We start from the raw sequence: 15,246 nt of genomic DNA, 5'->3' as shown, positions 1-15,246 counted from the left end.
TAGACAGCACCTTCTAAACCCACGACCACTATCATCTAGGAGGACAAGGGCAGTATCTAGATGGGAACACCACCACCTGCAAGCTCCCCTCCAAGTCACTCACCATCCTGACTTGGAAATATATTGCCATTCCTTCATTGACGCTGTGTCAAAATCCTGGAACTCCCTTCCTAATAGCACTGTGGGCACTCCTACACCACATGGGCTGCAGCGGTTCAAGAAGGCAGCTCACCACCACCTTCTCAAGGGCAACTAGAGATGGGCAACTAGAGATGGGCAATAAATGCTGGCCCATCCCATGAATGAATAAAAAAAATTCTTTAATCACGTCTCTAAAATGTTTTCTTTAAAACACAGTTAAAGGAAATTTGTTTAAAAATTAAGAACACAGTTTCTTTTAGTCCATTTCTTTATTCTATATGCCATTTTGAAAGGCCAATAAAGTATAATACAGCATTGCTCTTACAACATTTATAATCGTTATATTTCATACATTTCCATACAGCATATAAACAAAGTATGAAATGGTGCTAGTTTGAACATAACATTTGCAGTACCGTATAATACAATGCATTTATAAACATAACCTGATTTCCATAAAACAGAAACATCCAACTTAATTGTTCATCCCTAATGGGGATCTTTTATTAGTGTAGTCACTTTAATAAAGTCATAAATATTTAGAATCAGACTACAATTACTTTGACTGAAATTACAATACCATTATTCTGTTTAAGCATACCTACAGTTTACCTAAGGAAAACTAGGCCATTAATTGCATTTAACCCTTCCTTATCCATAAGGGCACAAACGGCACTTTTGTGCGAGGGAAGATGTGCGAGTGAAGGTGTTGCTGATTAAGATATTGAAGCTCAATTTAAACAGGTAACTAATTACTGGGCTTTACCTTTAATACGGAGTGAATAATACCTTTAATATAAAGCATCAATCACTTTAGCATGAGCAGTTTTTATAATGTTGCTATAGTGCAGACGTTAACATTATTTTGGATAAAAGATGTGCAAAATCCACTGACAAAGAAAATACAACTTTACTGCATTATAAATGGTTACAATCCAACCAGATTATTTACTGGTTAATTTTACCTGCAGGTCCTGCTTTATCAATCAAGCACTCTGGACAATTCGTACCATGATCCTTTATGAATTCATGAAGTAGGTTTGAACACTTCATGGATTAGAAAGGGTTAAAAACAGCTGAGTTTATAAACTCAAAAGATATCACAGCTAAAAAGGAAACAAGATAATCACAGAATTTACAAATGCCACCACAGTTCCCATCACACACAAAAAAAAACTTATAGGCATGTGTGAAATTTGAACTGCGGATTTATTGTAGTCCTGGTTAAACTGGTGGTGGCATTGGTCACGTGAACAAATGGGATTACAGGATTAAGACGGGCAATGGGATATTATATCGCACATTTGTATGAAAATATGTCAGGGTAGTAAATGTCACAAACATCCTACTGTTTAGTAAAATTAAGGCAACGATTTTAACAAAGCAAGTCTACAAAACCTGGACGCGTATTTAAAGAAAAGTTAAAAATGATCAGGTACCAATCTCAGGGTGCCAATACAATTACATCACATTCTTACTAATTGTAGGCTTGAAATCTAATTGCGCAGATCAACATGATTTTCCTCCAATCAAGAGTGTATATGAAGTTCTACAGCACTGAGTAAAAATATTAATTCTGACTGATTACTAAGGCCTGGGAAATGCACTCATCTGTCCCAAAAAAAAAAAAAATCATACTTCAACTATACAACAAATGTGCTCCCTGCATAGGAAAAAAAATCCAGTTTCGGAATCTATTTCTTTTTTTGCATATAAAGTTTTTCAAATGGCTACAGTTCAGCTCAGTTAGCAGTTTGTTGTTAACATTTCTTTGGGTGCAATGGGTTCTGTGTACATTCAGAAAATTCTGTGATTACCTTCTGTACCTGGGAAAAGCTCACAGAAGCAGGACATATACAGCAGCATATTCAAGGACATCTACGTACCTACGTGCAGTACACAAGAAACTTCTACAAAACTGCCAGCAGATCAGCACATGCAGAGAAATGAAGGACCGTAAGGTGGTGATGATTATGGCCTGAAACCTGCTCGGAGTATCTATTCATGAAACTTTACACAATACTTGACGGGAAAACACCCACCGAAATTTAAAAGTAGCTGTACAATTAAATTTGCGCAACCACGTTTGTGATTACTGGGCATCTAGATGTCACCATCAGGTCGACAGTGGCACTTCAAATCAAATCATACTTATTCTCTACAAAGTACACCAAAATTACCAGGCTTATATACTTCCATTAAAGTCCCAGCATTTTTGCTCAGTGTGTTTTGGTCACCAGCACAGAAGAATGAAGCCACTTTCCACTTTTGCATTTGTGACAATGCTAATGATTTGAGACCAAGTAACCCAAGTTTTGGCCCCTACAGCAGATATGTAGTTAGAAGGAAAGGGAAGAAATGTAGCCAAACACAACAGCATTTAAAATTCTTGATTCCATCTAAACATCTTACTAGCATAGTGATAAGGCACTTGCTTCTCACCTCTACATTTTACAGATTAAGTCAGGCAAAGCCTTACATTCCAAACATATTTGTAATATTTGAATCTTGGCATTAGTAGCATCCACTTTCTAATATATGAACCCCAGCCACACACAAAAAGAAAACACTAATGACACTATTTAGAAAACAGACACCTGCTACCAGCCAATCCATATGGCAATTTAGGCACTTGAGCTGTAAAAGAAACTTCAGTGCTAATCTGTAAACATAACTGTAATCAGCAGTCTCAGCGACTGATCAGAGGTCAAATTTCTTTTTATTAAAAACAGGGGTGGGGGAGTGATGAAGTGGCCTTCTAAATGATTTAGTAAAGAGAGAGAGAAAAATTTAAATTTAAATTAAAAATGCCTCACCCCACCCAGAGAACACAGTTTGCACAGGAAACATCATGGCCAGAGTTTTAAGGCTAAAGTTGCACAATACGAAGTTATAATTATTATAAATCTGGCCAAGCCAGGTCAACAAGATACAAGGATTCTTGGCTTATATCCTTTGTTTTTGACATCCATTGGTTGATGTTAACAACATGGTCTTGGATTACAAGAGAGCTGGTGGAAAACCCTGAATAGAAATCCAGACAGCACAATCATCTCTTTAATAAGATCTGCTCTTGGCTTGAGTGCGCTGTAAAAGATCTGTAGCTTTAGCAGTGCAACAGCGGACAGAGTGCAAGTCTCAGTCTCAACTATCATACCAGCTTCATACCCATTAGCCGGTTAGAGCAAATTGTGGATGCTGTGCAGTCCAAAGCATTGCTCTCTTACCCTAGAAATCTGGATTCAAATCCTACTCGGAGAGAACAAGGTCTCTTTCATTTGCCACAAGTTTAAGGTCACAGATTAAAAGAAAACAAATTAAAGAAATTCTGACAAGTCTTGATCCAGTTTCCAGTTGGAATCTGTAGTCCAAAATCAACCCTAATTTGGCACTGGTTCGAAATTTTCATCTAAGACAAGCTAATTAAGACTGTTACAGAACCCAAATTGTTGTAGCTCGGGTATGTCCAGGACTTGAAAGCGATGTTCATTTTCAGATTTGTTCTGAGCTATGCCTGATCCAAGAGTGCAAAAGAAAGCACAAAGTGGAAAGGAAGTTTCATTCTTTAGCCCTGTAAACCTCACCCTGATGAGTACACCTACATATAGAAGATAATACTGTGAAGCCATTTATTTGGCCGACTGAAGTTCAAAAGTTGTGCACAGAACTGGTGTAGAACAGATTCGGTTCAAAGGACAAAATCCCTAATACCTCACAGCTGTGGTGAACAATATAGATGATCCTGGAAATGAACATCAGATAACAAAGACCACATATACTTGTTAAATGGAAGTCAGCTTAATCTTGTTGATAAACTAGAAATTGCCAACTGCACCCAACAATTGGAAAAAGTAAATGCAATTTGGCAACTTAGTTTTCAAAACACATACTGAAAATATTTTCAAAGCTGCAATATATTCTCACCAATATCTGCTCAAGCATAATATGAAAACAGTTAAATATACATAACGTGGGACTGGGCAATTGAAATTTCATTATTTGCTACTATGCCCCAATTATTACATATAACTTTGTGATCTCAAATTGCATAGAACAGAATCAATTGTAAATTGCTAAAATATGATACTTTAGTTCCATCTAGTGGGATGCTGGGGTAGTGCCTAATTTCTAATTCCATTTACTAGCTCTTTGCAACTTGTTTTGCCCCTGCCAATTCTCCCCCTTTCTGGGGTCTAATTCTATAAGCAGCACTTCCAGCAGCTATTTCAAGTGGTGATTTATTCAAGTGTTAGATTTAATACTCATTCAACATATTAATTCACCTTGGGAGACAGAGGATGTATGCAGCCGAGTCCCAACCAGTCCTTGGAAATCCTCGCATGTACATCAGCAGGGGGTTACTAGATAGCAACAAGCATAGGAACAATGGCCACTTTTACCCTCCTCCCAACCCAGTGGCACTGAGGCCAACTGCATGAATACTACTGCTGTCTCCAACTGAAAATCAGCTCATAGACCTAATGTGAACCTAGAAGATCCCCCAGTCTATAGTACCAGATACTCATTGCATTACCTCACTAAGCTACTGGAGGAGCCAAAATGTACTCTTTTTGACTTCCCCCTGCCACCGCACCCCCCATTTTGAAGTTATCTTGTTATTATTTCTATGCATTTTCTCACTCATAAATTGGCAATTGTGTAAGAGCTTTTAAATGTTAAACCAGTAAACTGGTACTGTGTGAACGAAGCACAGAAGTGATTCCCACCAACTTTCTTCTCCCTGCTTAGGAAAAGCTCTTGGTGCCTCACTACTTGTCCTCACACGGCTAACCAGGTTTAGGAATGAAAGGCTGCTGTGCGAAAATTCCACTTTTGGTCACATTCGGTTGTTTCTACAATTTGCCACACTAGTTCCTGTGCTACACAAGGCACCACTTTCAGGTTAAAAACAATTGTACAAAGGAAACCAGTTCAATAATAATTTGTTCCAAAATCTTCCACATAAGTGGAGACTTTTCACTATAGCATATTAAACAAGAATAAGCTAAAAAGTGCAGCACCATCTATAACTTATCACCATGACAGCTGTAAATTCAAAAAAGGTGGAGGGGGGGTGCAGTTCTAATTAAACAACGCCTTTTGTATCTGAAAAATGAAAGCAATTAGCTTCAGGAATGTCATATGAATTGATGACATTTTCTGATATCACAATAGCCAGTTTTGCAGGGAGTTTTAAAACAAAGATGTTCAAACTTTAAATATATTTGTAAAGACTTGCAATTTAAGACTGAGTTGATGGGGACGCTCAAGTATCAAATAAAAATCTTTAGTGCTGTTGAGTGTCTGAATTAAAATTTTTTTTAAAGAAAAAGGTAAGACACAATGATGCCCTTCATTTCTTTTTCATAGATTCTCCACACCTGTCAGCTCGCCCCCAACAAACTCAAAACATAAATATACTGCAGCTTTGAAAGTCATATTGGGAAAGTTAGCCAAAACGCACAAATATCAGGCTATGCGATCATGTGCAGAAAGTTATTACAATATTTGCATTCCCATGGACCTCAGCAGAAATGCTTATGGCCAAACACTGTCGTACTCACATTGTTGTATTAATTGGTGAAGTTATGGTGTTTTTGTTTAACTGCAGCCAAAGTACAACATACAAATAAGTAATTAACTTTAAAGTTCCAACAATCGGAAGGAGCGAGCAAGTCTCAGTGTAAACAAAGGCACCAGACAGACTGGATTTTGTTAAACACTATATCATCTTATTTCATGCATGGAGGGTTGGCACTTTTTTGGCACATTTTGTAATGTTTTATAACCCTGAAAATGTAAAGAGTCAATTACAGAACAAGAAATAAGAGTTAAGGATGTTCAATATAAATTGCAGAAAGTAAGTTTGATGAATGATTGCTCTTTTGATGGAAAATTCCTGCAATCTATATAAGGGAACAGTATGTACTTTCAAAATATATGGTGCTCACACACACAACCCCTTATGTAACTAGCTGAAACGGGCTAAAAATTTGGGGTCTTCTCCTTTCTGATTCATAGTAGATATATTGGAAACATGGGGAAAAGCTGAAATCTCATTCCATGTGTCGCTACATCTACTGTAGAAATTACTGCTACATAATCATTTGCCCACCTCAAATTTCAACTTAAGTTTAGACCACTGATGCTCGTTTGAAGAAAGAGGTTTAATTATTTTAAATATTAGCCTGCAGCATTTTTATACACCTCCAACTGCCTTTTAAGTCTAATTTCTCTGGCCAATTTTTTTCCATCCCAAGTTGTTGGAGTGAGTGAATCTGTACACTAGCATTACCGCCTCCCCACCCCTACCATGCCAAATGATCACTGTTCATGTGTGAGAACTCAAGTTTCAGCAAGCTGCTCCACCTTGCACAAGGATGACCATTCAAGCCAGAAGTGCCTCTTCACCTGAAATCCATGTACTCACTCTTCTTCCAGGAGTCATGAGACTGCAGCTAAGAGGGGCAGTGATGCCTTTCCTTCCCCTCCCCAACCAACCACTGTCACTGCAGAGATCAGCTAATTCAACCATTAGATTGAACTGTTGACTTTCCTACTAGGCACAGGTTAATTACTTACTAGATAAGCTTAGAGGTATTGATGGATCATAAATTATTATATTTGTGCTATGTTGATTTTATCAATACAAACATACTGTATCAGAATCCCCATCTCATCAAACTTTAATTTAATTTCCACTGACAAATAAAGCAAAAGCATTTTCAATGAGCAGGCCACCTTTGAAATTTGTAGCAAACATCCTTAATCCTTTGACAGTTGTTCATCTGAGCTAATCTGTGTAGTTTTTATAACTTTCACTACACAATGCACAGTGAAACAATGTTGACTGATGCATAGTAATGACTGTCACCAAACACTTCTCCTGACACTTAAATCTAAGAGACCGTATCTGTTTTCCTGGGCCTGCACACACAGTCTATTTCAAAAAGCATTAAAAAGGACATTTAAAAAAAAACTTATTTCGTAAAGCACATGATATTGTTTCCTTTCGAAAGTAGCAGCCCATCAAAATGACTATTTCTGTACCAAGCTTGTTATCTTTAACAAAGGATCTCTGCAGGAATGTAGTAACACTTTTAAGCCATTCTGAAATGTCTGTGCACGTAAGACCTTTTAAAACAGAGACTGTCCCTTAAAAAGAAAAGGCAAAATTTTACCTAAAGAAGAGAACATAGCCTATAATGTACCATATTTGACACTTCAGAAGTAGGACATTTTCTAAGAATTCATTTTTAATGGCAATTATGGCTAGCAGTGGGTTCCAACAAATGAAGAGCTGTAACAAAACATAGAAGAAAAGTATTAAAAACATGCATGAACATGGATGTCTGACCTAATCCAGTAAAACTGGATTTTTTTTTTTGCAACATCCCACCTTGTACAACACTCCACAAAATGTGCAAGAATATGTTAATACCCAAATAAGGAAAAGCAAAAACCACTATATGTGTTTTTCCTGACGCTTTAAACATGTAAAAGATGAATAGAAATACAAAATACACAAAATAGCTTTTAAAATATGAATGGTTGATTTAAGGTCAATCTTCAGATGATGTTTTATAAAAGGTAAAGCCAGCCAGGGGTCTGACTCCCTGACTGCTGTCTAATGAATCAATTTGGAAAGAACTTTACAGATATTAGGTGTAAGCATTTCCTGTCATGACCTAGGTGAGAATGGCCAGTTTGGTGGGGTATCTATGGAAAGCTATACAGCCAAGGCCAATTCACTGCCTCGAAAAGAGGGGTACAAAAAAAATAAAGAGAATCAACATGGTTCTGTCACATTGATGCTAAATGTATCCTAAATTATTTCATTATAATATTGCAAAATAATTTAACAGCTGGAAAATGTAAATTCAAATAATGTTCACAATTCCCAAAAAGTCTCAAAGAAAAACCATATAGTTTCAAAACCAAACTTCTTCTACAGATCTGTCCCATTATATATCAAATTGAACGAATTGCATTGGGTTCCTCTCATAGCTCAATGCATAAAATCATCTCACTGCGTTGCTAAGCTTACAAAGCAGAAATAAACACTGAAAATGCTAGGGCAATCAGTAACTGAAAACAAGTCTCCACACCAGAAAGACAAGGGTATATTAATGCACAGGTTTATAGGGCTATGCCCCTGGGGTCCCTGGCAGACATTGCGATCCTGACCAGGGGTGCCGTACAAATCTTGGGTGTTTGGCAAAATGATACCTTTTCATTTAAATGCAGTATATTGTAATGTGAATCACTTGACACTGTAGTCCAAGTCTATAGACTTGTACCTTCATGAATTTTATTACATATTTGTGTTTTAACTGATCAATGGGTTGGCAGGGAGGGGGTGTCTATGTGGGACGAGCACATGCTTAAGTCTGGCTCTGCTGAAACATCACAACCACACTTTTCTCTTTACAGAGCTGGGTATCCTATGCATTCCCAGCATGTTATACTTTTGTTTCAGATTTCCATCTTTTCCTTTTTAAAAAAGATAAAGCAAATCTACCTGACCCTCCCCAATTTCAACAGCATTAAAACCCATCACATTTCTGCCTCGCTTCAGTACCAAAGAGTCCTGTTGGACTCGAAACGTTAATTGTTTCTCTCTCCACAGATGCTAGCAAACCTGTTGAGTTTTCCAGCATTTTCTATTTTTATTTCAGATTTCCAATACCCACAGTATTTTGCTTTTATTACAGAAAAACAGCAAGTTCCTGATTTAATCCGTGATCTGTGGATCAGCTGACCTGGGCAGGGAGGTTGCGGGGATCCTATCAGGTTAGAAATTAACCAGGACTCCCGCCCGTTATTTGCTATTCCCAGCAGAAAATGGGCATAGGTGGAAACAAAAGTTCAGCTCTATTGCACTTCATGGTCAAATAACTGCTCAGGTCCATACAGGAAGCAGTGACCAGGGTATAGCCACAGGAGAATTTTAGTCCTAATAACTAATGGAACTACACCCAATTGGAACAGGCAGATATAAACACTAAGCTCAAGGATGAAAATTGTTGATGCTTACAATGGCAAATCTGTACTGTTGTGCCTCGTCTTCCTTGATGTCCCATCATCCCTTGGTAGTGCTTTTTGCAAACTGGACATAGCAGCTGTCTTTTTAATGTCTATCACAGCGTAAAACTCAGTCCTACGTGTCGGAGTTGGCGGAACTGGAGTGCTGGGCATTTTGGGGGTCTGGGGGTTATCAGAGTCACTCCCACCCTCCAGCTCCACTTGAATGTAGTTTAATTGTCTTTGTTCAGGGCACGGACGTTTAAAGTCAAAGCTGAAGACATTTGGAGTGCAATCCCACCGCCGGGTGAAGTCTACTTTATGTAAACCAGGTTGAATAGTTACATTCTCAGTATTGACATAGTTCCGCAGTGGGTCAAAGTTATTGTGGTATCCATTTTGTGGAGGGGTTCCAGGGTCACTCCAGTCCTCTTCCTCCCGTCTTTGTGTCTGGCTTTCCCATACAGGAGGTAAAGAGGGCAGGTTTTCATAGTTCAGCATGGCTGTCTTCCTATGAGCACAGTTGTTAAGGTTTTGGCCATCCCCACCCATCTTGAGCCGACCTCGTCGTAACCCTGTACCAGTGGACACAAGCAAGCCATTAATATTCTCATAAGTCATCTTGTTGTTAGATGCACACGCCATGCTATACTCATCACCATCGTGGATATTATCTCGGTCCACAAAACTCAAGTCGCCACTACTGTGTTCAGTGTGATCTTTGTGTCTCTCTATCCTTTCGCGCTCCATTATTCGTTTCTGAACTGGCGTTGGTCCAAGGACAAACTTGACCTCCCCAGGCTGCAGGAGGACTTGAGGAGTTCTGTCCTCTGTTTCAGGGCAGTGATTTGCATGGCTTCGCATCATTTCAGAGATGGACGGTCGAGCCTCCGTCAGGCCATGAACACAGGGTCTTTTCTTCCGCTCCTCATCAACATTGGAAGTATTCACATATGTGTGAATCTGTAGGAAAAAGGGCCACAAAATGTTGAAAAAAGATATTCACTAACTACATTTAAAATGTGTAAACATTACCAAATTTAATCAGGACTGAACATGGATTAGACAGATATAAAATTAATAGAGGGAATAAAATAATTTTTTGGCTTGCCCATAATACTGTAATACAAACTACTTAATTCAACTTACAAATGAAGAGATTGTCAGTCCAAACTTATCCCATTGTCGACTAACAGGAGAATGTAACCTTCCTTACTTTATTTTACCCAATAACTAAAAAAAAATCATCTCCCAGAATCAATCACCTGCTCGGTGTCATAAAAGGCCAATTGCTAGGTTCTGAAATCAGCTTAGAGAAAGTATAAATAAGCAGTAATTGTGGAATTTTATTGATTTCCCTCCTCGCGGTGCAATTTGGTTAGGTTGGCATCAAAGTGGATAATTTGATTTAGTCTTTAATTTTCCAATGAAAAACTATTTAATTTTGTATCACATCTAAAACAAATAAATTATATTCACTAATACAGCACACTGACAAAATAATGAAATAATATTCTTTTATCAAATAATTGGCTAGAATTTTAATGTTAGGTAATTTTGTTAATTTTCATGACAGATACAACAGTCCAAATAAATGCTTACCTGGAACACTAACCACTGATATTTGAGTCACGTGCAATGGAGAATACGCTGTGCACTGTACATCTCATTTACAAGCCTAGTATGACATTTCTAGCACATATATAGGTTAAATTAATTTCCAGAATAAGCCACTACAAGATTTACTTTCAGCTCAAATAGATAAGTGAATGCTTTAATTGATTTAACAATACACTCCTCCAGAGGTTAGCGCTGCAGTAGAATTCTGTATTTAATTCTGATGACTTCATGACGGTAATTGTACAATGCATTTACACTGTCTTTGGCTGTGCTTCTTTCTAAAGAAGTATCACCATATAAAGTGGCTCGCCTATCTTCCTGCTTATAGGAACAGGAGTAGGCCATCTAGCCCCTCTAGCCAGACTGCCAATCAGTTTCATAACCCTTACAACCATTGCCTAACAAAAATATAGCAATTACAGTTCTGAAATTTTCAACTCACCTGGGCTCAACGTCTTTTTGGGGGTTGGGAGTGGGAGGGGAAAGAAATTCTGATTTTCACTAACCTTTGTTCTAAGCACAGTATAGACCTAAAGCTTCTTCTATCTGTCTTTTCAGTTGCTGACATTGCTGCTTATTCCCATATTATGTTACAGAGCTGTATACCTCCTAACTCCAAATTGCTTTCCAACAATGAACAAATAGCATAAGGAGGGCTGAAGTGCATCAACCCAAAAAACATCAATTTATTGGATTATGGCAATATTTTGAGGCTATAATGATTTATAGGTGAAGTTTTCAACCTGTGAATTAAATTGACCATAAGTAGGTGTGTACGCACCTGATCGTCACCACCTACGATCAAAGGATGCGTAGAATCTTCACCCACTGAGGAGAGGCGGGTGCTTCCTATGGAGGGATGTCGAGTTGATGGGTGAGAGGAGCCATCGCCCATTGGTGGATAACATGGGAACCCATTTGGAAATCCTGGCACAGCAAAACCAGGAGCTGAAAAAAATCATTTGCACTCTGCTTTACTTCAGCAAGTTGAACTGCATGTTAGTATTAACAAACTATTCCAAACTCTTTCCAGTTATTTGTTCATTTACCACTAACCTTTTTATATTCATAGAAAGATCATTGGGCCCTTCCAAGAAATTCAATAGGAAGATAATTGTTAGATTATACCAAGAATCACACCAGCATGATATAAGGTAAACAAATCAGTTTCCCCCCATTGGAAGAAATCTTGTACTCTACAGAAACAAAAGCAACATAGGTCGATTTGGGATTTCGTCTTCATAGCAAAGGGGATGAAGTAGGAGGGTGTCAGGAAACTGACAAAGGAATTTAAACTCAAGCAAATAAGCAAAGCCATTTGCCTCTTCAGACTTAATTACAGCCCTACAAAGAAATAGAGGCTGTAGAAATAAATCTTGACTTACATGGACAGTATAAGAGGGTTTATACTCCCATTCCACCACTACTTCCTTCTGCGTCCATCCCCGAAAATAATTCAAGTTATTCTTGGCTGCACTTTCAAACTCCCTGTCAAGCTATCGCCATTCCATTCACCATAATATTACTGCAGTTGTTCATTTGCTCAATCGCTCCATCACCTCCACTTTTGATGTCCTGGTCCACAAAATACAGTCTCACCCATTCCAGTGGAATGGCTTCCACCTTTGCTCTTTTAAAAAGAGTGCTGACTTCAGTATATCTGGTGCACAAAATGGTTTAGCCAGCCACCAGATCACATTGGGCACTATTTGGCCTTGTTTTCCTCTGCCCAAACAACACTTTATTCCTGGATAGCAAAGATAGCCTCCAAAATTATTTTCTCTAACACCTACCTTCACCATAAACCCATCTCTTCCTTACCCCACCCCTTCAGCCTTACCGCCAACAACTGCAACAAGCTTGTGGACTTCCTCATCACTAAGATGGAGGCCATTCATTCAGTTGCGCCCACTGCTTTCTCCCACCTTCCCCTTGCCAACCAAGTCATATCACCCTCTGATCTCCCTCTCACTGCCCTAAACCCTGAACTTGCGTTTTTCTCCCATTTCTGTCTTCTCCCCTTATGGCCTCTTTGAGCTCACATCTATGAAATCTAATTCCTACTCACTTGATCTATTCCCACTAAATTGTTGACAACCTAACATGCCTTTCTGGCCCTCATGTCAGCTAAAATTGCAAACATTTTGTTCTCTTCAGATACCACCACCAAACCCCACTTTCAAAACTTTTGTTACCACCATCTACTTTTTTGTCCTTACAAACAAATAGCCTCACCTCCAATTTCCTTTCAAAAGTTCTTAAACATTATACTGCTTCCTTAATAAGTGCCCATCCTTTGCACAAGTCCTCATTTGAAATCACTCCCAAAAGGTTTTCACCTGCTATAGCACCAAAACTTCCCTATGAAACTGTCACAAATGAGATCCACCATGGTTGTAATGCCTTATCCCTCCTTGTCTCCTCTGGAACCATTTGAGACAGTCAGCCTCATCCTTCTCCTCCAACTGTATCCTGTTGTCCAGCTCCATGAGACTTATGCTTGGTTGCACACTTACCAACACAACTAAAGTCAAAGAATTGGCAGCAATGGCTTTTCTTTCTATACCCACTTCACTGCAACTAGGAGTTCCCTGGCATCTATTCTTGGACCTCTGCTCCTCTTCACTACATGTAGCCCTTAGCAAATCATCCAGGTACAAGATTAGCAACACTTGTATGCTGATAACGCTCGGTTCTACCACTCAACGGCCACTCTCAATCTGCCCATGGCCTCGCCCCTCTCCATCTCTTTAATTTCCCTCTGCCTTACAACCCTCCAATACATTCATGCTCTAATTCTGGCCTCTTGAGCATCCGTATTTAAATGCTCTGCTATTGGTAGCAGTGCTTCAGCTGCCTAGGTTCTAAGCCCTGGAATTCCCTCTCTAGCCTCTTCATCGCTCTTTCCTCCTTAAAGCCTAACTTTGATCAAACTTTTGGCCATCTACCTTCGCATTTCATGCGGCCCCATGTCAAATTTTGTTTCCTAAATGCTCCTGTAAAGCATCTTGAAACATCTGATCACATCAAAGGCACTATATAAATACAAGGTGTTGCAGGCTCAGTGTTGTCATATGCATGTCCAACATCCTGGGCTTCCACCCCCCACCCTCCAGAAACTTCAACTCTTCCAAAAACCCAACTGCCCACATTCTTTTCCCTCATGCTTCAATTCCCACTTATTTATCACCCTGCCGTTACTGACCTACATTGATTAAATCAATTTAAGTACTCACTGATGGACTTAAATCTCTTCATGTCTTGCCCCTCCCTAGCAATGTAACCACTTCAAGCTCTAAAACAGCCAGGTTCAACCTCTTGTGACTCTGCTCTTTTCTCCCTCCCTTCACCTCACCGCTGGTAGCCATGCCTTCAGCCATTTAGGCATGTTCCGTAATTTGCTCCCTTAATCTTCCATCATCTCTCTCCTCCTTTGAACCCCACCTGAAAATCAAGCTTTTCAGCCAAACATCACCCCTCCTAGTGTCCCCTTCGTTGCCTTTGCATTCACCTTGTCGTTACACTCTGGAGCACCTGGGGACATTTGTTATACATCAAGAATGCTATAACAATGTAAGGTGGCTGCAATTATGCAGTTAGACAACATGGCTTTAGAATGTTTGTAGGGAATATAAAATATCTATCCAACACACCTAACCCAATAACACAACCTGTTTTCTTTCAAACCCAGCTACCCCAGAAACATCTTCCACAATCACTCACTGGTTGGTGTCTGAGGCGTCCTTGGTAAATCAAGTTCTGTTGGATGAGTGCTTCTTGATATTATCATGGGCTCCTCAACTACGTTAATACTGTTACACTGCATGATCTCCTGGAGAAGGTTAAAAATCTCCTCAGCACGTGCACACTTGAAGGCAAAAATGCCTGCAAAATAAGTAATAATTAATCAGTTATTACACAAAAATTGTGAAAATCCAAAGTCCTGAAAAAGGTGTCAAGGAATAGAATACTTTGAGATTTTACTCAAAGAAATCCAAGACCACTTTGATTGGCAGATCTCAAATGGTGAACCAATCAATCAATAGCTTTTATCAAATTATTCTAATTTCATGCAGCATAAATCTTAGCTTACCCAATATTCAGGATCAAGAATAGATGCATGCATCAAACACTGCCTTCAAGTGCTACGGTAATAAAATCGGCTCATAGTTCTACTGACATTCAGTGTGATCACTTGCTGTATTTTCCTGCTGCAAAATAAATCAGTGCTACAAGCTTTCCAGCAGTTACCTCTAGCAAGCAGTAGGTGGTGCACAGCAACTATTAATTAGAAAGCTCCCAAAATCGATTGATTTGTAATTTAATTTTGTAATTTTGATTTGGCGTGTAATTTAAGCTATTGACTAAAGAAAATAGAAACATCTCACGTAAATAGGGATCTTTCCACAATTTAACTGTACGCATTTTATAAATATTGTGTTGAATACCGTGGGTGTACCT

At 38.9% G+C, this 15,246-nt stretch overlaps 1 protein-coding gene across 3 annotated transcripts in view; it reads right to left on the bottom strand.

Moving 5' to 3' along the window:
* Nucleotides 1-395: 395 nt before the first annotated feature.
* The window catches only part of LOC121282049 (fibroblast growth factor receptor substrate 2-like), a 72,489-nt gene continuing 57,638 nt past the window's right edge, over nt 396-15,246 (bottom strand). Inside the window, exons 5-8 of one of the 3 annotated variants that reach the window (XM_041195432.1) lie at nt 14,509-14,670; nt 11,567-11,733; nt 9,179-10,128; nt 396-7,441 (exon numbers count right to left, since the gene is read on the bottom strand). In XM_041195432.1, the coding sequence (XP_041051366.1) occupies nt 7,414-7,441; nt 9,179-10,128; nt 11,567-11,733; nt 14,509-14,670 (1,307 nt within the window). In that variant the 3' untranslated portion in view covers nt 396-7,413. Of the gene's footprint in view, nt 7,442-9,174; nt 10,129-11,566; nt 11,734-14,508; nt 14,671-15,246 lie in introns of those variants that run through there. The other 2 variants (XM_041195434.1, XM_041195433.1) reach the window with 2 other exon arrangements.

This window comes from Carcharodon carcharias, chromosome 9 (genome assembly GCF_017639515.1).
Source record: "Carcharodon carcharias isolate sCarCar2 chromosome 9, sCarCar2.pri, whole genome shotgun sequence".
NCBI lineage: Eukaryota > Metazoa > Chordata > Chondrichthyes > Lamniformes > Lamnidae > Carcharodon > Carcharodon carcharias.
Note: the sequence above shows the minus strand (reverse complement) of the source record. Positions and strands in the feature narration are given on the sequence as shown.